The 25,987-nt window shown below is 41.5% G+C and overlaps 1 protein-coding gene across 1 annotated transcript in view; it reads right to left on the reverse strand.

The window, feature by feature from the left end:
• Positions 1 to 25,987, reverse strand: part of ca10a (carbonic anhydrase Xa) — a 140,086-nt gene that overhangs the window by 11,950 nt on the left and 102,149 nt on the right. The window contains exons 6-7 of the mRNA XM_048232517.1: positions 8,849 to 8,921; positions 2,625 to 2,779 (exon numbers count right to left, since the gene is read on the reverse strand). Coding sequence (XP_048088474.1) covers positions 2,625 to 2,779; positions 8,849 to 8,921 — 228 coding nt within the window. The remainder of the gene's footprint in view (positions 1 to 2,624; positions 2,780 to 8,848; positions 8,922 to 25,987) is intronic.

A 25,987-nucleotide genomic window follows, 5' to 3' on the forward strand; every position in this document is an offset into this window, starting at 1 on the left:
GGGCAATCGCTAGCTGCTACTTGTAGCCTAAGTGTGTTGGTGGTAGCCTCACTATTTCCTGAATAAAGTAACTTTTCAATAGCTCAACTTCTTTATTTATCAAGTAGCTTAGCCAGACAAGCTACACTTTTCTTGTCATGTGAAATTAGCACAATTTAAAGTAGCTTCCTATGTAGTGAACTAGCCTACTGCTGTGTTTGTGTTAGGCTACTAATACAATTGCCTGGGTGGTAGTTTTGTGTAGTGTTTTATTCATGGCAGAGTAACTGATAGTTTAGCTCACTAAAATTTCGAAGTAGCTTGCCCAACACCGTATTATTCACATGTCATTTACCCTAACAAGAATAAGATGCCTCTCAAATTCCTTTTAATTCATTTATTTATTATTTTGTATCTCTCCAGAACAACTGCCTTGTTCAAGAAGACTGTGAATGAACTGAACGGTCTCCTCACACCCCTGGAACTGAGGAAGGTGCAGCTCTTCATTGCAGTACTGCAGGGCATCTGCTACACTGTGACTGAATGTTTGATTTATGAGCTCCACCTTCATCACCTGCATTCGCCACTCTGTGTCCCATTTTCCCATCGTCTGGTTGACTCAGTCCTCTTTTATGGAGTTTACTATGCCATCTTATTTGCCCACCTGCTGTCTGAAGCACTTTTGTTCTCAGCCAAAGTGTACCCAAGCAATTTTAGCAAGGTGGGAACATACAAAATGACATGCACCAGTTGTCGAAATCATAGAACCAACTGCATGACGGTAACTTTGTCTCACTGAGCCTGTGAAGACACTCCCTGATTCTTTACTGATTGCAATGAACGGGTTGATCTTAGCAGTTTCTAAAATGTTTTTTAATTCCTTTTTATTTAATCTCTTCATTGGGGCTGGAACCTTTCTGTGAACTGTAAATAACAGATGCTGTTGATGAACCCATTGACACTGTACAAGTGACAAGTCACCTTTTTGTCTTGAATTGATGAACTGTTACACTTACTATGCCAAACCAATGTCTGTTTTTTAAGGATCAGAAACAAACCTACAAACTTGCACTTTACAATATTTATGGAACTTGTCTAACAAATGCTGTTGATATTGAACCCAGTTACTCCATTTCCTTTATGCCACACCAATGTCTGTTCATCACTTTATTTTTTGATGGCACTGAACTGAAAATGTTAATGGATTTTTTTTCTGTAAATTTAACTTATTAAAACTTGTATCAAACCAGTTTTTGTCTATGCTGTCAAACGTGGATTAGTTATGTTCCCAGTTTTTATATTGGATGTCATCACTTTATAATATATCATATATCAGAATATTCTATTACTGTTAAGCCCACTATGAATATTAAAATACACACAACCATGTTTCCTGTATCATACAGCTTTTCTACTGGGAGGTTTACAACTTATTCTGGGTCAATTTACCCAAGTTTGTCACTAAACCACATAGGCCTACTTGGAATACCCCTCAGATGTCTGAATGGCACTGATCTCACTTAAATGTTTATGGAACCTTTCTGTGGACTGTGAATAATGCTGTTGATGGAACTTTTCTGTCAACTGTGAACTATATTTAACTCATTAAACTTGTATCAAACTAGTTTTGTCTATGCTGTCAAACATGGATTATGTTCCCAGTTTTGATATCGGACGTCAGGTCACTTTATATCATATATCAGAATATTCTATTACTGTTAAACCCACTATGAATATTAAAATACGCTAAATCATGTGTCCTGTATCATAGCTACATGTATGACCTTTGCAGCAAAAAAAAAAAAACGTGGTGACAATCTGTTCGGTATTCAGTGAGATATGATTAATTAAGTGCTTGACAGCTCATCTCACCGGCCAAACAGATTACACTGAGTGGAGTGGATGACCGGTCCAAGATGGCGGCTCCAAATCTCGTCAGCGCTAGTAAGGAGTAGCGGTCGATGCGGCGTCTATGTATATTATGTCTATGATGCAAACGGTAAAGTCATGTGACTTTTAGTTAGACTAGTCCGTTTCCCTCACGGGATCAAAAGAGTATATATAAACGAAAGGAGCAATTTATTTTTTTTTTAAAAGAAAGCAAAATAGTAGATTATTACTGTAAAACACTGAAAAACATTGAGGCAAACTGTAGACCCTTCCATATACAACCAAACACGGATGTTGAAAGTCTCGCCTAAGTGGATATTTAAAAATCATTATTCAATTTGCACAAATAGGAGATGCTGTAGGCCTATTTTCAGTTTCATAGCTGATTGTCTTATTTTGTTTACAAGTTACAGATTGAGTCTGTAGATGATGTGGGGTACTTGTTTACTGTTTACATCTTACTTTGCACACTTCAGGCTGTTTCAGCTAGCTCAGGGGAGAGATTTTATCACTAGGCAGTAGGCCCTACAGCCTGAGACATTCACAATAAAAATTGCCTTCTGCATTTTTTATTTGCTCTTCCCGTACCGAACCGTGATGTCTGAACCGAGGTATGAACCGTTCCACCCCTAATAGATATAGATACTTTATTTATCCCGAGGGACATTTAACAAGCCAATTTTAAGTAAATAAGAGGCCAATAGCCTATTCATTTTTGCAGTGATTTTACAACTTTGCTTAGATTTTGGAGTTACCTGCATCTTAGTCATATATATGGGCTTGTTCATCAGAATCCATGTAGATGTCTCATAGCATGGGGGCACTGTCATAGAACCTTCATATGTAATGAAACTGGACGTTTCTGGATAAATATCCTTGATATTCAGTTCTCCAAGAAAATATGCATCATCTGTGAAATAAAAAAGAATAACAGAAAGCATGACATTTTGTTATTTCATTTTCACTGAATTTGAGTTAGCAGTCAATCAACAGTTTTCTGGAGCTAAATATTGAGTGAAGTACCAAATATTATATTTGAGAAGTCAATTCCGATGTTTTTATAGCAGCATATTGAGCATTGAGGTGATTTCTAGTGTTAGCCAGGCTTCCTTAACTTAATAACTAGAGATGTGAAAATCAATATCAAAATGTGTGGCCTGTGAAAACGTTTAGTGTTTTTGATTAAATGGCAACCATTGCTATGACAGTGACATCAGTTTCCTTTCTACAAACAAATCAACAGCCATTTGTGAAAATGCATTCCTGATTATTGCAGCACCCCCTAAAGGCCAATGACGCCCACGGCCACCACATTGTAGACTCTGGCCACCCCAGTGGCTACCCCAAGTATATATGATATTGTTTACTGTTTTGTCAACGGCTTTTGGTACTCTTAATCATAGGTTACTTCTTGAAAAAGGCCCTTTTGGGTGTAGATGAATTTCCTACGCTACCTCAAGACTAATACTAAAGAAATGGTGTTACACAGGGCTCCATTTTGGGCCTGTCATTATTTACATTGTACATTAATGATATTGGTGCATCAGTAGAATGTTTCAATTCTTTATGCTCATGTGCCATCTGTAGAGCAAGCAGTACCAAATCTTCAATGTGTTTTTGATTGTGTGCATAATTCCTTGAAAGATTACAAACTGGTTCCAAATTAATCAAATACTACATTTATTATTTTTACTAGGACAAGAAAGTGTGATCTTGGTGCCTATATTATTTGTTCCCTGAATGGAAGACAAATTGAGCATCTCATTACAAATATCTGGGTATTTGGTTAGACCACAAACTATCATTTAGAATACATGTGAATGAGTTCACAAAAAAGGTTAAAACTAAATTGCACAATCAGTGTTTCTCATAAACATTCTTCCAGAAGCAGTGCTGTTAGTTGCAGAAAATTGGTAAAGTAGCTAAACTGGGGGGGTCTGGGGTATCCTGGATGTCAGCTGAACTAGCTCTGCACACAACATTTGAGGTCGGGAAGTTCGGTCTGGACTTGTTCCGTTGTGGAGCAACTATGCCCGAACCAGAGCAGTTCAGACCAATCAAATTGGGCTTTGTACGATGACGGACAGATGAGCAACAGTGCCTCGTCTCGTCTATCACGTCATCTGAGCACACTTTGGTTGATTTTGTTTGCAACAAAAACACTGTGGCTAGAAGGTCAACAGATGGCTTCTAAGACCCTGTTTAAACATAGGAGAAATGAAAACGGAGGTTTTATCACTGAAAACGTTTATTTCTGAGAACTCCGGCCAAAGTGGATATGTGGGAACACTCCGGTTTCACTTTCATCAAGATAAAACACAGTTTTTGCATTGTGAGATGTTGTTCCCTCGTTTGTTGGAAATCTCTCATCTCTCTTGATCACTTGTTTGCTTGAGGGGTTTGTGACACCCTTCCCCAGCTGTTTTTAGCATAGGTGTGAACGGAATTATTTTTTTAAACGAAGGAGGGGAAATATCCATTTTTCTGAACAGCTTACACTGCTAATTGTGGCCTACCCTGCTATTTGTGGTCTTAGATTTCGCTGTTGTACAAGATATTTACAGCGGAATAACTAAAAAAAAAACACCAGAAAACAATGTTAAGGCATTTGTGGAGAAGAGGGATGGTTCGGTGTTCTTCCTACAACTCACTGTAAGCTATTTCGTTGCTCTGATTGGTTAGGTCTATTCAGTTGTGTGCAGAGGCATTTTCCCCACTGTATCGGTTGAAACACGCCCCATAATCACGTCCCAATGGAGCAGTATCTCATTAGACTCAAATTCTGACAAGAATTGAGTATGACGACGTCAGGCTACGTCTGGGGGCATTTTCCCTCCGGAGAACATTTTGAAAAATAACCCCTTAAAGGAGAATTCCGGTGTGATGTTGACCTAAAGTGTGTTGAAACATGATACAGAGTGTGAACGTATGTCTCATAGCTCATCTTGGCTTGTCCCCTGCACTCAGAAATCTGGCGCTAGTTAGCCGATGCTACCAACAGTTTTTCGATTGGGGTGCCTCGGGCATCGGCCTAGCCATGCAAATAAATCACTGTTTTACACCATTTACGAGGCTCAAAGTAGCTCCATACTTCATTGGTAGACTTCCGAGAAAGTACCTTCATGAAGTTTACCGTTCACCGCCATCTTGAATTTAGTCACAATAAGTCGAGCGATGAGTACAACACGGACCCGGACATGAGGATATGAAGCATTCCTCTGTACAGTAAGCTGTTCTCGAGTAATCAAGTTTTGAAATTGCAGCAAATTTTTACATGGTATCCAACTTTGGGCTGAAATTTTAATGTATGCCTAATAGCAACCCAAAATAAAGAACTTGGTTTTCATATTAAATTTAAGCAATAAGCCCCGAGAGGCCGTAGGTCACATTGATACTACAACAGCTAAGGGGCGTTGTTAGGCACGACGTGTTAGCGCCTTTAGCTGTTGTAGAATCAGCTACAATGTAACCTACGGCCTCTTGGGGCTTATTGATTAAATTTAATATGGAAACCAAGTTCTTTATTTTGGGTGGCTTATTTAGTAGCTTATTGGTTAAGCCGTCTTTCCTGCTCTGTGTCACTGTCTTTGTGGCGCTGTCGCCCATGGCAACCGATAGTGTATCCCACCAACATGGCCGACGGGCTCAGAAACCTTCCAAATCGTGACATGACTGCAAGCTACCATGACGTATCTCCTCATTCTCAACACTTTTTGGTCTAATCTGGGTTAGACCAAAGATACATAGGAGCAAGACTACCAATACATAGAAGGTAAATGCTTTGATCAAAATAGATAGGTGATTATACTAACCCAAACATAGTCATAATAATAACTTCATCATATTATTTTCATAGAATTTGGATTTGGATTGGAAACAGAAACGGGATATGAACTTGGATGTGAACGAGATCATAGATATATATACTGACTAGATGTCGCCTTGACTACTGCTGTTCATTGGAACGAATGCGTCAATCGAGACGCCATCTTGCCGCGGTGATCCACTCCTCTATAATGCATTAGCGTCAATCTAGGCAAAGATCTAACGAAAATAAAATCACCATAAATCGTCAAAATCTCAAGCAACTGTCTAGTTTTTTGGGTTGTTCCAACTGACAGGCATGTGTTTATGGTCGAGTCTAGAGAAAACTAAGCTTTTGACGATAATAAAGATACATTTTACCCGTCTAGCCCCATAGACTCCCATTCATTCTGCACTAGCTATCGGCGGCCCCTAGAGGAACAATGAGTGAACTGCAACCGGGTTCGATACAATGAAAGTATACAGGATCTCCGTAGACAGGCTCTGGTTGAGGCCACATACCTCTCGTCTCGTTGACTCATGTAAGTTGTAATCTCACCAGAAGTTGCTGTAGATCTGTAGAACATTTACTTCCGTGCTTTAACATGGTCTGCTACTACATAGTCGTTACTTTTAAAATCATGGGTCAATGCTTTGGGGCGAACGAGATGTAGCTTAATTCACAAATGAAAAAGTCATGAGAAAGGTGATTTTCTGACGTTTCAACAATGAAACCGAGTTTGCCATCATTGTGAGAAGTTCCCAAATTTGTCGCTAATCGCTAAAAAGGTTTTCTATCGCTGGGGATGGCCAAGCGTCGCTAAATAGGTAACACTGACAATACGGGAGAACTAGTTTAGAGCTTCAGATCCCCGCTCCAAGATGGCGGCGGTGTTGACGCATGCTGAGAAGCAGAAGGCGACATCTAGTCAGTATATATATCTATGGAACGAGATGTGCAGATGTGCTAAGGCTGTGCTAGCGACACATTATGCTTTGGTTGTGCTAGCGACATGTTACAGCTACGGAATTATTGAGCTACATTATTGCCTCTTTTATGAGTGCGCAGTAGAAATGTAAACAGTAGCGCCACTTCACAATCCTTTAGGCTAACAAGCTTCAGGTGTTTAGCGGCAGTTGTTACTAACAAGCAGGGAGATAATGAAAATAGTTCTACTCAAACTACTTGTGTACGCAGGCTATGGAAGATTGGTCAAATCTAGCAAGTAGGAAAGTTTATGTGGCTGACGTGAAAGTAAGACATTCGAAAGGCCAACGAAAGTTAAGGTTGCTTTTGATATATAATAGTACAAAGACGCAAAACTGGTAACCTGACTCGGCCAGATGGATTGCTTTGTATTTGCTCCGCATATCCATCTGGGAACTTTCCGTTGGAGAACGTTTGGGAAGGGGCGAAAATATTGGTTAGCTCATTGGATAAACCATCTGTCTCTCACCACCTATGTTGGTGATAGATGGGTTCAAATCAACTAATCAGATCAACGAAGCGTTCTTAAGATGCCATATTTTAACATACAAGTTAGGTAAGTAGCTAACGTTAACGTTTTTAAACGTACCATTTACCGAGGCACCATTGAGAGCATCCTCTCCAGCTGTATCGCTGTGTGGGGCGGAAGCTGCACTGAATACAACAGGAAAGCCCTGCAGCGCATAGTGAACACAGCTGGAAGGATTATTGGTGCTTCACTCCCCTCCCTGAAGGACATTTACACCTCCCACCTCACCCGCAAGGCGACCATAATTGTGAGTGATGCAAGTCACCCCGCTCACAATTTGTTTGATCTACTGCCCTCTGGGAAGAGGTACAGAAGCCTGCGCTCCCTCACCACCAGACTCACCAACAGCTTCATACACCATGCTGTTAGGATGCTGAACTCTCTCCCCCCTCAGCTACATAACATCCTGGACTTTGGACCCACAATGGCTGCCTTGCACTACTCCACTTGCACTACTCCACTTGTACACTTGCACACTTTGCAACTTGTTGTTGTCCTGAAAACACTTCTAAACACACTTCTGCTGCTCTTACATAACTTGCACCACTATGCCACTTGCATACTTAGGTCAAACAGAACTACCTCAGCCATTTATTGGCCTGACTTTTGCACTATTATATTGGCTGTCTACTGTATGCACAATTGCAAAATGTTGCTGCTCTTATTTCTTCATTGTATGTGCCTTCTTATTTTTACTTTTTATATTGTTTACTTGAATGTTATGTTTGTCTGTGGACCTAATTGGTAAAATATGTCTTGTCTCCACCGTGGGATAGTGGGAAACGTAATTTGATCTCTTTGTATGTCTTGACATGTGAAGAAATTGACAATAAAGCAGACTTTGACTTTGATTTGTATGTGACATGAACCTTATCAACGACAATCCCCACCAAGTTTTCATGGTAGGCTACACTTCTGAAGAAAGCATATTCCTTCTTGTTAAGTAACTAAGATTCAGGGCTACCAAACTCTAACTAGAATTGGCCGTGGAGGATGTCTGTGTCCTTCATTCCTCCCGAGGCTTCAAAACTGGTTCTCTGAATAGTGATTCTGTTGTCCTTGAAAGTTCCTCTTATTGACGCATTTAACCTCAATTTGGATTTACACCTGCTTTTACAAGGCGGAAATATTTCACCGCAAAACAGACGTGCGCTTTCATGGGCAGTTTTCATACATACAGGGGAATACCTAATTAGGTGCATTTTACACTTTTCCTTCCATCGTTTTACACGAAACTCCCACTCTCCCCTGACACGCGTATGAATACATATGCATAACATGGAAAAGCGCAAATTGCCATTCTCAGCTCCCGTGAGAGGCAGTCTGCGCTTTTTACCCCAGTGCGGCCTGTTTGTACATACCTTGCCGGGTTTTTACGCACACGTTGCAAAACAAATATGCCTGAAGTGGGCGCAAAAGTGTTATGAGAAACAGTACATATGAGAGTACATATGGCCCTGAGTGTCCTATGTGAAAAAATGAGCCCTAAATGAGCCCTATAAGTTTTCATTTTTTAAAGTGTTCACCCGCTTGCCACTATATTGATAATGATTTAGCCTTACTCCAGAGCTGGCAAATTAACATACCAGAGCTGACTTTCTTTTATTTAGAAAAAAAAAATATTCTTTGAAGATAATGAAAGGTTCTGAGGTACTTACTTTTATATGTAATTCTTGTGATGGTGTCTCTGTTCAGCATGCGGTTCAAAAATGAATTCGAAGTTTCAGCAATCTGGAATGAAAGAAAAAAAACAGTTGTGTATGTCTGATCTATTAATAGACTATGTTAATATAATTTTATACCCTGAAGACAAGAAATACTCTTTTTTACGTTCACTTGGAACAAAACTAAAGGTAACTTTAGGGTTGTATAAAGTTGTTGTTAGGCTTATATGGGCTGTATAAGCTAGGCTGTTGTTAGGCATGAATGTTGTTAGCCTAATACTACTATTATGTAGGCTACTTTTTTACCTGACCAATGCACAAACCTTAAAACATGAAGCGGACAAATATTAACAATGCTTTGAAGGTGTCTCCTACTCCATCCCCTACTTTTGTGTATGTAAATGAGTGTGTGCATAGTGTGTGTTTGTTTTTGTGTACATGTGTGCTTCTGTGTGGGTTCGCTTGTCAGTCTGTGTGTGTGTGTGTGTGTGTGTTGGGGTAATGGTGTGTGAGTGTGCGCGTGTGCCTGCATGTGTGTGTGTTTTTATGTATTTGTGTGTGCAGTGTTTCCCCTACAATGTATTCATCAGCGGCGCAATGCCACTCCTGGAATTCAAGCGCCACTGTTCAAGCTGCCGTTCGTTCAGGTTTGAGGTCAACAAATAATAGTAGGCTAACGTTGAAGGCGCAGTCAGGGATTCCACAGGAGATCATGCTTGTTTGTGTTTATGTTTAAGTTTATTAGCAGACGCAATTTTGTGCAAAAAAACGTAGCCTACATCATGTTAACCAAGGAACCAAGTTAAACACGCCAGCGAGGTAGCTCGCCCCTACCTTCAGTAGCCTATTCCCAGATAAATTCCATGCATTGTTTCGTTTTTGTTTGTGATACAGGCAATGCTTTCAAGCCCTGTGTTGCTAAAATACCTAGGCTGTGAAACTAAGGTCTAGCTAGCCTATTGGTGGGTTTAATTAAATTTGAGTAATAGGATACGCAACCATTTACCGGTACATCTGAAGAATAGTTTGTAATTCCTGTAGAGCTCACCAAAATTATAGAAATGATACAAGACACTTATCTCCTATAATCCAAGATAGATTTTCTTCGAGTTTTCGAACATTTATTTTACCAAATGACATGGAAAACATAATTCATTTCATCCACATATTCTTATGCACCATGCACAACAACGCTGCTAAGTTAGCTTAAAACCATAGCTTAAAACCGTGAGAATCAAGGAAGCCCCACGGGCCGTCACGGCCTTAAAGTGACAGGCACTCAATTTGACTTGCATAGCTCCAATATAGTGTAATGACATGAAAGAGAAGTCTATATAGTTTATACAGTGCTGTGCAACAGTTAAGACACCCATGCTGAAATTGACTAAAGGGAGGAATAAAAAACATATTTTGCCTTTTGTCTTAATGCCTTAATAAAAAAAAAATAGGACATCAATTATTTTTTAATGTATCATGTATTGTAAATAATTCTGAATAGTAATAGTTTGTACAGTGGCTTAGCCTACAGTGTACAGTGGCTAATTACTAATAATGTAAATGAAAAAGGTGAAAGAAAAACATGAATAATCCTGTTCAAGTACTGCAATAATCATGCTTTGTAAATGCTTGTGTTGATGGTTATGTCATAATTTGTAACACTCAATCTTTCCGTTTTCTTTTTTTTTTTTTTTTTTTTTGGGGTTCCTCGATCAACAGCACCGCTGCTGGAAAAATTTCTAGGGGAAACACTGGTGTGTCACTGAATTTGTTGGTATTTGTGGGTACCCGCATCAAGAGCATTTGGTTGCTGATCTGATCATAAACTGCCACAGCAACAAAGAGGAATGACAGAAGAATTTGCTGGAACTTCTTGGTATTTCTCAAGATTGTGTTGGTATTGTCGTGTGTCGCGCAAAAATGTGGACCTGTCGTACCATGTGTTCTGTACAAGTCTACAGTTCTATGCACTGCACAGAGCAAGGGTATGCTTCTCCATCTGTCGATTTATGTTATAGCTACACACCAGAGCCTAACATAATGCTGCTCCACGCCAATGGTTTCACGTTGCAGATTATCCAGGTAATTCAAAATGCTCTAAATTCTAACATGGCTCGCCACGCCAAGCGTCACAAGATTTGTATCCGATGGAGGCCAGTCTTCAGAAGCTCACTCAATCCGTAATCTGTGTTGGCATCGGGGGAACTAACATTTACTTGTTTGCCCATTCACATTCTCATTAGCTGTCACTAGCAATTGTTGGATATTTAGGCTACTCTTATGAACTGATACAAAGCAACTAGTGTTTCCATGTTCAGGCCATACATTTAAACGGTGGCGCTGCTATGACAGACACCATGCGAAAAGCTACCCAGCTCCATTAGCCTCCACGGCTGCAGGTGCTAAGGCCGCAGCCTACACAAAAATGCGCACGCAGCGTTTTCAGCCCTCAGTCCAGGGTCGCGGCAGTTCAAAGTCAGTTGCGGTAGCGACCGCGTCGCTACTCCTGCCTTCGCCTCTTTCCTTTCCCCTTCCATCACCCCCAGCCGGGACACAGTCTCAGGCAGCCCCCCTCCAGACGGTCTTCGTATATGCTCCCTCTGCTGCTCCCTCCCTCCTCCCCCTCTTTCCTACCCTCCTGTCCGTGTCATCAGGTCTGCAGCACCCAGCGGTGCTACAAAACAGCGCTCTGTTCCATCTGACTACCCATACAAAGGCCACAGCAACTCCATCCAGGTCTCAGAAGGCTCCGGTAGCGACCGTGTCGCTACTCCCTCCTCCCCCCTCTTCCCTTCCTCCATCTAACCCCCCCAGCCAGGACTTCCCTCCCAGGCTGCCCCCTTCCAGTTGTTTGGCGGCAACTGCTCCCTCTCTTTCCTCCCCAAACCTCTAACTATTCCATGCCAGGAGCCACGCTGGACTTCCCCGCAGCCATCAGCTTAGGCACCCATCAGTGCCATGGAACAACATTTATTCCATCTGTCTACTCATGTATTTCATGCCATTTCATTCCATCTACCTACTCATCATTTCATGCCTATTCATGCCTTATCTGCCTATCATGTATAATGTTGTATGTTATATGACCCACGCAACAACAGCTCCCCTGAGCCCCAAGATCCATGCAGCAACAGCTCCGCTGAGCCCCGGGACCATTGCAACAACGTCTCCGCTGAACCCCAAGACCCTCGCAGTAACAGCTCTGCTGAGCCCCGAGACCCTCGCAGCAACAGCTCCACTGAGCTGAGAAATGCTGCAACAGCTCCACTAAGCCCTGACACCTATCGTTCTCATGGCTCGTGCAACGCATGAATGGCTGCCACTGTGCCAAGCAAGCGCAACGCAGATGCCACTCCCATGTGCTTGTGTGTCCCACTTGATCACGGTGCTCCGTAAATCATAGCTATATTTCGCTGAGCCCAGCAGCAAGCACAACACAATCTCGGCCACTGCTCAAAACGTCCACCCATGCTTGCACAAATCTGTAGGCATTTATCTTAGGAACAGGGTCTGTTCCAGGCTCACTTTGGCCATTGAGATGTAGTGAGGAAATGTGGCAGAGTGAGGTTAATCCAGCGTAGATCTGTATCCACGTGTCCCTATCTACAAGCGATGTAGCCTAAAGGTACTTATCAAACAGAGCATATTGACCAATCAGTAACGTTGACTGAATTACGCTTAATTGAGCCTCTCCACTCTTCTTAATCACCTTCCTGTCATTTTATTCCAGTGTCTAGAACAGTGGTCACCAACCTTTTTGAGCCCAAGATCCCTGACCTCGCCCTGAACAAAGACAAGATCTACCGTGAAGCGTCAAAAGAGAATCAAAGCTAAAATACTTCCAATTTAAGGCCAATTTAGGCAAATGTATCAGGTCAAAAATAGCCTATCACATCCTCCACCCCCTTATAGGCTACAGGCATCAATGAGATACCACTTATAGTCTTTATTTATGATTTTCTAATTGGAGTAGGCCTAAGTGTTTGTGACAACACGTCATGATAAATTTGATAATGTTTGATCGCTGTTTTGGTATGAAGCATCTTTCACGTAATGAATGCGCACTCTAGGAAGTGAAAGTAACCGTAAGTAATGTGTCCAAGGTCTACAATGCGCTCTGTGTCTGTAGCTGTCTGTGCACGTACGTAATCGATTGCATTCTTCAAATGGAGAACAAATTCCTGACAGTTCCTGATCGCTAAACATTCATTTTCTTTTTCTGTCAGTTAGCAGTTGATGTAGAAGCACCTAGCATAATTTGACTTCAGCGGTGACAAGTCCTGTTGCGAGAGAGAGAGAGAGAGAGAGAGAGAGAGAGAGAGAGAGAGAGAGCGTACCTGCAAAGTGGTGCTGTGCGCGTGTGTGTGTCTGCATGTTCGGTTCAAGTCAGATGTTGGTCCTTCCGGTCCCGCATTCACGCCGCTCGATTATTAGATTAAGGTTATCAGACAGTGCTGTAAAATATGTGCAGGAATTTCTCGCATTATGATGGCTAGAGTTGCGGGTTTTGAATAAATCATGCGCTACACCCGCAATCCCGTGCTGATTTTTAGGCCCTGTAAACGTTGGCGACCATGCAGGAATTTGGTGACTGTTTTTATTTTTCCTGTTATTCTCGGGATCTACTGGGCAAGTCCTAAAGATCTACAGGTCGATCGCGATCGACAGGTTGGCGACCACTGGTCTAGAACATACTTACCATAACATTTCCTTCTTACAGTCTTTCTACTTCTATTCTTACGGCGGTAATGCATTCCCTTACCTCGCTGCAGCCATTGCAATTCTACATTCTCAGTCTCCTGTTATACTGCCACCAATCTGGTCAACAGAGAAGATGGTCACTCTTGCCTACGCACTACATCTCATTACACAGTCCTCCCCATCCAGCTCAGTCTCCATCACAGATGGTTCGAATTTCCCACCGGTCTCAGTTCGGCAGATATGCACTATTCAGCCTTCACTTCTAGTCATGACCACAAACGAATCCCTAGCAATGGGAATCCTAGCTTGGTCATTGGTCCTTGGGTGCCTACTAATCTACACCCGTCAAGGGTTAGTCGAATACTAGATATCGGACTAGTTCACCAGGTCTCCAATTCCTGTATGTTTTCCCTCTGGTAGCGGCCTCTGATAAAAGCGTTCTTGGGGTGTTAGCGGACATCACTCACATGTGATCTCCACTATTGGCATCCCAGGACCATGGCCAGCTACCAAGCCAAACTTGCTATTTTCTGCACTCAGTCTAAGCAATCAAATGGGTGAACTAGTGAAAGTATGTTTTCTAAACAAAATAAAACCCTACTTACAGCCCTTAACGTCATGCTGAAGTTGCTAAGCCTCCCACCTCCTCCCCTGCTCCTCCATTTCACTATCAGCTCTAAGCTCTAAAGTACCCCTCATCCATAGGGGGTGTTAGCGGACATCACTGTGATCTCCGCTATTGGCATCCCAGGACCATGGCCAGCTACCAAGCCAAACTTTCTATTCTCTGCACTCAGTCTAAGCAATCCAATGGGCGAACTAGTGAACTTCTACTTCGTCTTTACTTAACTTTCATTTCTTCACTTTCCATTCATCCCATCTATCCCCCTCCAACATGACTCTTTTCGTACTTCTCTTTACTCTTTCATTTCGCCTCATCTCATCCTTATCAAGCCACCTGTAAGCACCGTCCACATAGGAGGTCCCAGCGGGCCTGTGCAAAAGCAAACCCAAGAATCATCGCAAGATCATACAGCGTGACATGAACTTATTATTTTCTATCCCTTCTTTTCCTTAAACTCTTTTTCCAATGATGTGTTAGTACTTACTCATCTGCTGTTCCCCGTTGGTGGAACATGCTACCAGTTCCTAACAGAGCAGGGGTGTCCCTCTTTATCTTCAAAAAAACTCCTGAAGACCCCTTTTCAAAGAATTAAAGCTGTCAACATTGAGCTTTGATAATAAGGGAGATTTCCCAGGTTTCTCACACAAAATATAGGAACATTTCCACATTGGGCTAATCTTTCTGTTGCTATCCCTCTGCTAAAAGCAAGAATTCAGACTACAAAACTACTGTAGTAACCCAGACAGCACGCTCGGTCTTACGGACATTGGGAATTGGAGGGCACCAGCAGCAAAGTAGCGGAAGGTCTTTTTTTACTTGCAAACCAAATAAAACTGGTCAGTTTTAGATGGGCAAACCATTGGCTGGATGAGTCTACAGCCACTCCAACATGCATGCACACTCGGGAGAGTTTGAGATCGGCGGAGGAACCAGGAGGAACCATTTTACCTGAGAGACCAGTAGTAGGTTCCATATTTGGCATTTATGTTCAATTTGAACTGAAGCAGCACTTGCAGAGTTGGGGACACTTCGGTTTGTCTGTAGCATGGAGGTATTACATATAACTGGAGAGAGTGACTAAGTCTCGCCCCCATTCATTTCAATGGACCATGCTAGGCTAGCTACTTCAGCCAAAAAAGTTTGAAATTTCGCATCTTTACAAAAATGGCATTTCATGGGTGTTCGTTTCCGGCACCAGCTAGAATTAGCCTATTAGATTCCACGTTACAGACGGAGACAAGGTAAGGTACAACGGTATGTCGTTGATGAAGATTGGACATTCCCTCAGAGGAAAAGAAGTTGTTCGGGAACGCGCTTCACCTCGTTATAAGCGCAAATTTATTTCATTGGTTGGGATAACATTTTGGGAATGGTGGTAGAAGTTTGCCCTGTCTCTGAAGTCCTAGGTTATTTAATGTGATGTTCATATGTGATAATAAACAATGCGAATACAATATTGAGTCACTTTAGACTACACAAATAATGAACCCTAAATGCTATATTTGAACAAGTTGTATTACGCAATAGGCTAGCCAACGAAAATTACTAAAATTAAGTAGACATATGGGATGTAAGAAACTTGTGGATAGCTGAAATATTTGCTGCACCCATTGTGCATTTGCAGCTAGTTAAACCCGGCTAAACCTAGGCTACATTTGCAGGCAGACAAAATGAAGCCAACGGAAGTTAGACTTACCGATAGAAGCGCACATCCCTTGGGTATAGGTTCGAGCAGGCTAAGAGTCTGCAAAAGTTGTTGGATATTTGGCTTTTGCCTCAACTGGCAGCCTGGCCATTTAAATCAAATGCATAGCCTAATAATGTCAAAGCAAACTAAATAAGTCATTGACATTTGTTCCGTTTTAAATCACTTGGGGAGACATAGGTTACATCCAGATGTTGCGTTGTCATGGACTACAGGTAGGAACTAAAGCCTGTGCGTTTTAAAATAGTTTTCATGCACAACGCAATGAGTAGGCTAATAATTGGATATAGGTCATTGCATCTGCTAAAATGTATGGTCATAGTCAGTTACCTTGTCAACCCACACATTAGGCAAATAATAGCCTAATATGACAACATTTACATTTTTCTTTTATTAACAACAAAGTATAATACAGTATAATACGGTATAATACAGACTAAACCATGTAGGCATTAAGTCAAATATCAGTAGCTTAATCCAAGTGGTTAGTTGTTTTATTTGTCGTCTTCCAGAAATCCAAACCAACATGGACGCGCGAGGACTCTCGTGCCCAACACTAAACTCGTGCATGAGCTGTCATCTACCAATCAGCATGTGCAAACTGGTGCCGGAAGTTGCAAACATGTAACGCCATGTTTTCAAAAATGTCGGCGGCCAAATGCCATGCTAACTGGCTGAAGCTAACCCTTCAAATCCTGACCCCCTGGTCTGTAGGGACCCTCTACCTCCCTCTACCTAACTCATAGGTCTACCCACGATCGATGGTAACACGCATGCGCACACACATTTTAATTCCTTTATTTGTGTTCACATTTTACAATAGATTTCATTGAACACAAACAATCTTAGATACCAGCATTGTAAACCCAGTAGCCTATGCCTCTGGTCTCAGTTCATGGGTACAAAAAACATCGCCTTCTCCATATGTGGCAACTGCCAATTATCGCAGAAATTGAACAGAATTTGGCTAGAGCCTTTGCTCTTGGCTTAGAGAGACCAGCAATCTGCAAACCCCTGACTACTAGTCTGTGGACATTACCTAGGCTTCCAAATATATACACCAACAACTTACATTTCACTGCATGAAAAGTGTGATTTTCGTCAGTATGCGACACTGTAGATTGTCGTGGAAGTTCAGGTTAACGGCTGTTCATGGCAATTTGCAGGCAACGCCGAAAACTGCCATGAATTGTCAGAAATTGTCGTGGGCCTTGCTTGGCAGTTGTCCCCCCATGACCCCCGTCCTCCTAATTCTAGGGGAGGCGTTAACATGTAAATGAAAATGCTGTGAGCTATACAAATGCAAATCAGGGATGCAGGGGGAGTTTTACCCCAAGTGACATTTTTCAAAAAGGTAAGAAAATCTCTGGTACAAATAGATGAGGCTCAGTATAGCCTAATTATAGACTCTTACATTTTAGCTTGAATTGATTTATTTAATGAAAGTATGCTAGATTACTGTGAATGCCATTAGCAATGGCAAATGTTATGTAAAAAAGATACACAAAATAATTTATTTCAAAAATTTATTTTTTACATTTTTAAGCTTTATTGGCCAGGTTTGCGTACACAAACAAGGAATTTGACTCCGGTTAATCTTTGCTCGCAAGTACAACATTCACTTAACATATAAGGATAAAAAATAAAAACATAAAGGAGTAAAAAGAATGAAAACAGAACAGTAAGAATACAATAAAGGCAGTAGAAATTATGTCTATGTAGGGGGGTCGCGTCCTTGTTGTCCCTGTCAAGGGTGCCAGGGGTCGTGGACCCCTCAACAGACACAAGCAAGATGTAATATACAGTTGAAAGAGTGGGGATACAGTGGGCAGTGCTTCGACTTGGCCAGCTTCACTCGCGGTCCGCGCGTGGGATCACGCGACTTTAATTTGTTTTTTTCCAGTGAGATGCTGCAACAACCCAAACAACCGGTAGATGGCTCAAGTGAGCAGGGTGTCTCGTAAAAAGAAATGGAGCCTGGAAAACCCTACACAGACTTCACTACAGACTTTAGCAGACTGGTTTAGAAATAATGTAATAGCCAGAAATATGCCTGCCCTGCCCTAATAAAAGAAATATTTGGTTAACTGCAGTGAATCCCGTTTGCAGCCGAGAGGCGAGGACAAATTAAACATTCTGGTTTTCTCCGAGTGCAACGATGATAGACAAACATCATTTGGACAAAATATAGAGTATTAACCTCCGTTGCTCAGCCAAATGCCTTCCTGTTACGTAATGTTATCACGGAGTTACAGGCGATAAATGATTTTTGATGGTCACAAGTTTACTTCATTAGGGACTGTTCGTTATTTATTTAAGGGGCTACAGGAGGAGTTTTGGGAGCATTAGTCCAAAAAAAGGCGTGACCCTCCCTCGCCAGCAATACATTTTTTCTATGACCCTCCAAAGTGATTATGAAAAATCACTGTCAACTTTTTCCGGGTTTATCGCCTACTGTATTTTAACGTTTTCACATATTTGGCCATACGCCGTTTATCATAGGCTATCACGAAACCAAACTACAAAGGACTACCACTACTACCAATAATCCACTACTTTGTGGATTATTGTTATTATTGTATTATATTATTAGTGTTTTTCAAGGTTTGACTTCGTGCTTATTCAGTAGAGCATTTAGTGCTCTCCCCAATCCCAGACGTTCACATTGCATGTTTGTTTGTAATGGATGCAACCCTTGAGATAGGCTATCGTTTGACAATGAGTTGTTAACAGAACCAAGACATATAGCCCAGCAGCAATCTAGGGACTGATCGTTATTTATTGAAGGGGCCACCGGAGGAATTTTGAGTGCTTCAGTTGGAAGTTGCATGACCCTCTCTTGCCTGCTAGAAATTGTTCAATGACCCTCCGACAGAATTGTTAAAAAAGACATGACCCTCCCCTGCCAATTGTCTTCCGCCCGTGCCACAGCCACACACTTCTTAAATCAATCAAGAATCAGTTCTTAAATCAATCTTTCCCGTGAGCTTGCATGCTACCAGTCCTTCCTTTTCAAGTGTGTTGCGCCTGTTTGCACAATTTCACAAATAATCATATGTGATTAATAGTATGACAAATAAATCCTGTGCCGGGGACCGAAACAATGCATGCCAACTTTTTTCGTGTTTATCACGTATTTTAACTTTCCCCGCTGTCTTGCCGTTTTAATGTTTTCCGTAGAATATCCCATAACAGCCCTGCCATCGGGCCTGTCTCTGTGTTGCCCTGTTGCTACCCCCTTGCCCTTCCAAGCAAAACAGATGTCTTCAAATCATCGTTTTCCTTGCTTGAAGGCTTAACTTAGAGTGATGTTAACCTATTTAAGTTTAACGGCGCGATTGTCGTGAGAGCACGATTCATTGCGCTTGCATGTTCGGCCTTATGTCACGTGCGCACCTGAGGCTACTCAGCTGCAAGAGAAATAATTTCCCCTGTTTGTATGTTCACTGCAGGTTGGCCTACCATAACTTAGCAACTCTGCACTGTAGACTGGCTATTTATATTTTTCTGTGAAATAAGCAAATGTATTTGTTCAACTTTATGAAGCAGAATTACGCATAGGGTAGCCTACTTGGAACATAATACATTTGACAAAGGACAGATGAATGTTGCTAGTGACAAAATATTAACTTTCAGTGTTTTACGATGTCTTTGTCATGGGGAAGTGTTTTCCCCATGCATTTATTCTAGGTTACTGTCAGTGACTGACTGGCGAGAAAGCGGGGTCTGTGTTGTGTTGTGTTCGTTAATTTATTTTCATTGGGCATACCGTGCCGTGCCGTCCACAGCTCTTCAGTTCTGACAAAGCCAAAATTACTCCTTTTGAAACAATGAGTGCAGGAAGCGCGTTTGTATGGTTATATTGCTTGACCAGGGGGAGGGGTGGGGTCCCAAGCAGCTTTCAGCCATAAGGCTACTTTGAGAACATTTCAATTCACCCGACACTAATATTAAAAATGTTGAAAACTATTTCGGCATAGCCTATAAAGCAGTTTAATTAAATGGAATGTTAGTTGTAAACAAACGAGCTACTTGGTGAGGCTTGGCCTCACAGATCTTCGTGCCTTAGATGGCAGGAAAATTCTTCACGATAGGCCTATTAACTAACCACCCGATTCACGTTGGCTGGGGGGAAGGGGGGCCATCAGACAATTGTGCCCAGTTAATCCGGCCCTTCCCCCAAAAAATCACACCTTCCCACCTCTGACAGCTTAAAAGAAGTCAAGAGGACTCCTTACTCACAGACCTAAAAGTAGTACCTAAGTCTGGGACAGCTTAAGTCGAGAGGACTCCTAACTCACTAAGACCTATTCATAAACAGCTTTTTTGTGGCATTTTACGTTGCGATGTTTTGAAATAGCCTATCATAACAGGAGCTTCCAATCGCAAAGGGAACAATTTTGCATTCATAAAAGGGATGCAATAACGCCACCAACAACAACCAAAACTACTCATTGTTAACATGTAAATGAAATGTAACGTTTCATTGTGAATCAAATTAAAATGTTCTCCTCTTTGCAAACGTAGCCTAGGGATATGGTGACAGATTAATTTAATAATGTTGCAAAGGTAGGCTACTGCATCAATCCATAGGCCTATGTTTCATTAGGCTACTAAGCTATTTGTTTGGCCTTACTCTTTATTCATTTAGGCTAGGCCTTTTTATTCAGTTATTAATCATCTTCCGTCCTTCGCACTACTTGTGTAGCGCACGCATTCTCCGACCTGTCACCTGTCAGTCATCATCGGAAGAGAGGTGTTTGGAATTCCCGCGTTACAATCGTCAGCCAATCAAGGTGGTCACTTCAGTCAAGCTCGTGCATGAGTAGTGACGTCATCCATAGCCACAAAGACTCACTCCTAGTTTAGGAGTTGTCTGAAAGGCTTTGTGAATAACTTTTAAGAGAAAACTCCAATCTAAAATCTTTAAGTGCGATTTAGGAGTAGCCTACTCCTAGTAGTAAGATAAAAGCCTTTGTGAATAGCCTACGGCCCCAGTTATTCATCATCTTCCGTCCTTGTGTAGCGCACGCATTCTGAGACCTGTCACTCATCATCGTAAGAGAGGTTTTTGGAATCATGCCCCCGTTACAATCATCAGCCAATCAGCCAATCAAGGTGGTCACGCTTGCCCATTTACCCAAATTAATGGTCGAATATTACTGATGATCATTGTTATTTAAGAACATGCAGTGTGCGTAGGGTACCAAAAACATCTTGCTCGTAAAAAAGCATCATAACGCACATTCTGGCGGGTCTGTTATTTACTGTAGGCTGCGCAAACCACATGCCTTTATTTTGGGCAAGCCTGCATTCATTCATTCATTCAACCTTTATTTATTCTCGGAGGGTCATTGAGGGAATCCCTCATTTTCAATGAAGCCGAAATTACAGAAGCGAAGCAAAGCGCTCCACAAACAAGACAACATTCGAGGCCTTCTGTTGAAGAATTTTATATAAAGCCTGCGCTGACAGTAATCCTCCTGCCCCTGATAGGCCTACCACAGCTGTGGATAGTGTGGAATGTTCAAGTTATAACACAATCCAATGTGTGTCTCAATTGTCCCCCGCTGACCACCTCACACCTTTCTCTAGATTTTGCAACGAACTTACATGACACAATGCCATAAAATATGCCAGTTTTAGGACACAGAATAATGTTTGTAATGATACCAGGTAGGCCAGGTATTGTCGAAGGTGCATGGTGAAGTGAAATTCTTACTTTGGAAAACAAACATTTGCCGATATCATTGCCGATCATCAGAATATTGCAACAGATTCTGTGTTCTGGACTGTAGGTAACTTGTTAAGCCAGTGGTTCTCAAACTTTTTATTTCATTCCCCACTTTGATCAAGGGGCATGACTGATGATAGTGGAGATAAGCGTGTTATCGAGGCTTTTTGCAAGTCAGCATCTTCGACGGTAGTCTATTAAAAATATAAGTTTTCGATGTCCCAAACGGAGAGCCATAGGCTACTTTATTGTTTTTAACGATCTCTATGCTACTCACAAAAATGTAGGCATGGGGACATGATGAAGTAGGTTATCCAACTGTCGTGTGTTAAATTATTGTGATTACGAGCCAGTGGTTTTCAAACATTATGCGTGACTCGGACATCTAACTAAATGCAACAGGCTCATATCGTCCTCGCATTCGCAAAATGAGGACCAGTGTTTTGTCAAATTGCAAATAGCTATTCGTTTTAACTATTTTTTTTATGATAGTAGCCTATACAAAAAGCACGTCATCCTATCTTAATCTTGGAATATGGGGAGGGAAGTGGCGCGTTTGCAGTCAGCCAAATATGAATGTAATTCTGCGGCATAAAGCAGATGTAATTGTTTATTGTACAGAAAAATAAAAATGACATGTCAAGCAGTCAATTGACTACATTGCAGTCAAGAAGTAGGGCAAATTAATTTTTTTAAACCAAAACGTGGGTCATAGTTGTCTAAGCCTCTATTGCGTAGCCTGTTAAAAACGTCGCCAGATATTATTAAATCGGCAACAACATTGTTTTCTGCAGAAGCCTACCCAAGGCTACAGATTAATTCTGAACAGTTATTTCTCTACTGGCTCAATTATCACACCACTGTTTTGATTTTGTGAGTTCGTTAACCCCAACACTGACAATAATGTAGACAGCAAATTTCGATTTCGATTTTCGTGTAGTCAAGCCTTAAGCCATACCCAAGTAGCCTAAATCAAGGTAATGTTTAATTATGCATGATTTATTTTGTTATTGAATTCGTAGGCTGGGATTACTCTCGGCAACAATTATGTAAGGGACGGCAGGCAGAGCGATGTACAGTGGCAGAGCGACGCACAGTGGCTGAAAGTGGTACTAAAGCTTCACGCAGCTTCACGCCGCATAATGCGCGAATGAAGTGGTCATTTGAAAGCGATGCCCACTGTATCAGCCTTGGCCACAAAGGTAAAATGTGCATTCCATGCAAACAACATTAGTATCAGATTGAGGGGTCTGCAGAGATCACAGTTGAACATAACTTCCGCCGGTTGGGTCATGACTGGATAGCAACAGGCTCTGTACGTTATCTGACCTAGTCCTTTTAGGTTTTTTTCTCCCAAACTCCATTTTTGAAATAGCTCTTTTTGTGGTCATAATGCTGTGTATGAAAGGTCAAGATCAAAGCCTCTCATTTAATTGTTTTCCAGCCGCCTGTAAGACGTACTACGAGACAGTACTCAGGAGCTTTAGGTATAGAAGCTACCCAGCCAGAAAACTCATTGTGGGCGGAAGCTGCGAAGACTTCAGCTCGGAGTCGAGCGAGAAGAAAGAGGGTAAGACTTTATTTGGTGACTATTTTTCAGGTGCATTGATAGATGTGTTGTGTCCATACACAGTGCATCGCACAGTACTGATTGTCTTCATTAATTGTTTTTACAGCTGCTGGAATCGAGACCGAGTGTGCTAGCAGATGACAAGGTGGAACTCTGGAAGTCCGCCGCACAATAGGCGTCTGCACAACGGACCTGTCTCAGAAAGAATGCCGCCAGTTACCTACAACCCCGAGGAGGCAAACGGACAGTTCACTGAGTTGTAGTTTTTGGATCATCCTCTACCCATGTGTGGGCAGATCCTTGCTTTGTATATAGTTGTGTTTGTTTTAATAAAGCTCTTTCTTTGCATAAACATGTTCCTGGCAAATGTTCATTTCCTGTATAAATTCATTCATGTCCTTGATGGTAGCCTAATAATAGTGTAGTAGCCTACATAGGATGACAATGACATGAATATACAGCATAATATATATATGGAGTCTTTGACCCAGGGGTCAGTGATCACTGCCCCATTGTTTGCATCAGAGATACCCATCTCAAAAAAGCACCGTCTCAGTTTGTCCTTAAAAGGTCCCTGAGACACTTCAATGAACAGGCTTTTATAAATGACCTGTATAATAGCAATATCAATTGCATAACTGAGTTCATGGATGTTGACCTAGCTCTGGATTGTTATATAACTACTTTGAACTCTATTGCCAATACTCATGCCCCCCTTAAAAAGTTTAGGGTAAAGAACAGATCAAACCCTTGGTTTACATCAGAACTATCTACCTTGCTTATTGCCAGGAATAAAGCTTGGGCACATGCAAGGCGCACTAATGCAGCTTCTGACTGGACATATTTTAGGCAAATTATAAATAAATTCTCAGCTATGGTGAAACAAGCTAAATCTAATCACCATCTTAGTAGGCTCTCCAGTTCCTCCTCAAATCCTAAGCTTTTCTGGAAATCATTCAAGTCTTTAAATGGTAGTACAATCTCTATTCCCACCTCTGTGATCTCTGATACCTGTACTCTTGTTGACCCTATTGATATTTGCTCAGCCTTTAACAAGCACTTTTCAGTAGCTGAGAATTTATCTGGGCCTTTTAACCTTCATCCCAGCTCTGATGATGCCCTCTCTCTCAATATCGACTCCTTAGACTCTACTGCCCAGTTCTCCTTATTACCCATTACTGTTGCTGAAGTCCTTAGAGCACTTAATGCCATGAATTATAGGTGTTCCACTGGTGAAGACAACCTGGACCCATTTCTTTTAAAGGTATCTGCCCCTGTTATCGCAGAAAAACTAACTTTAATTTTTAATCTCTCCAAACTACCCTGTCTGTCAAAAATCTTAGAATCATTGGCAAATAATCAATTAAAGGCGTTTCTTACAGGGCACTCTGTTTTAGTTCCCCACCAGTCTGGTTTTAGAGCTCAACACAGCACAATCACCGCTGCAACCCTGGTCTTAAATTATATAATATCTGCTTTAGACAGAAAGAAACACTGTGCTGGTCTTTTTGTAGATCTGACGAAAGCTTTTGATACTGTTGATCATGTCTTACTCTTGCAAAAACTAATAGATATTGTTTTTGACTCTAATGCTCGTAATTGGTTCTGGAGCTATCTTAGCAACAGGCTTTAATGTGTAAAAACAGGAATCACTAAGTCTGACTTCTTGCCTCTTACAAAAGGTGTTCCTCAAGGCTCTGTTTTAGGGCCTGTCCTATTTACTATCTTCATTAATGACATAGCCTCTTCTCTTAACAACTGTAATGTCCATCTTTATGCCGATGATACAATCTTGTATTGTACAGCAGATACTATCAATTTAGCAATTGATAGCCTGCAACTGGCTTTTAATGCCTTGCAAGAGTCTCTTTTTAGCCTCAAACTAGTCTTGAATCCCAACAAAACTAAATTCATGCTTTTTTCCAGAGGAAAAGGCATAGACCTCAGCGTTCTCCACGTGAAAACCTTAAGTGGTAGTAACATCGAACAGGTTCCTGTGTACAAATACCTGGGCATCTGGATAGATGAGAAACTTAATTTCTCTCTTCACATCGACTGCCTTGCAAAGCAGCTGAGACAAAAGATTAGGTTTCTCCATCGACACAAATCTTCCCTCCCCCTATCCTGTCGGAAAAGGATTATTGAGTCCGTTTTCATGCCTGTTCTAGACTATAGTGACATCATTTATAGGAATGCCTCTATGTCTTCTCTCAAAATCCTAGACGTTATATACCACTTAGCAATCAGGTTTGCCACAAGTGCTTCTTACAACACCCACCACTGCACGTTGTATGCCACAATTGGCTGGCCCTCGCTTACTGAGAGACGCTTTAAACACTGGAATCAGTTTATTTATAAAGCCATCATAGGTAAACTCCCGTCCTACATCTCCTTATTATTAAATTGCCACTTAAGTGCTTATCAGACCCGCTACAGCAGTTATTTCTTACTGACAGTTCCTAATGCTCGCACCGAGCTGGGTAAGTCAGCTTTCTGCTTTGATGCCCCCATGTCCTGGAACTTAATCCAACGCACCCTTAAACTCGAGTCATTAATACCTTTAGAGCAATTTAAGGCTTTGATCTCAAACCTCCCCACTTCAGTTTGTAACTGTTTCCTCTAAATTCTATCTTCACTAATTCTGGTTTTACCTTTTATTTATTTATTTTATTGTCTTCCTTATAAAGTGTGTATAAGTAGTGTGTTTGTATCCACATTTGCTATAGCTTGTGAATATGCTTGTGCTATAGCTTGTGAATATGCTTGTGCTATAGCTTGTGAATATGCTTGTGCTTTAGCTT

Source organism: Alosa alosa, chromosome 22 (genome assembly GCF_017589495.1).
Source record: "Alosa alosa isolate M-15738 ecotype Scorff River chromosome 22, AALO_Geno_1.1, whole genome shotgun sequence".
Lineage (NCBI taxonomy): Eukaryota > Metazoa > Chordata > Actinopteri > Clupeiformes > Clupeidae > Alosa > Alosa alosa.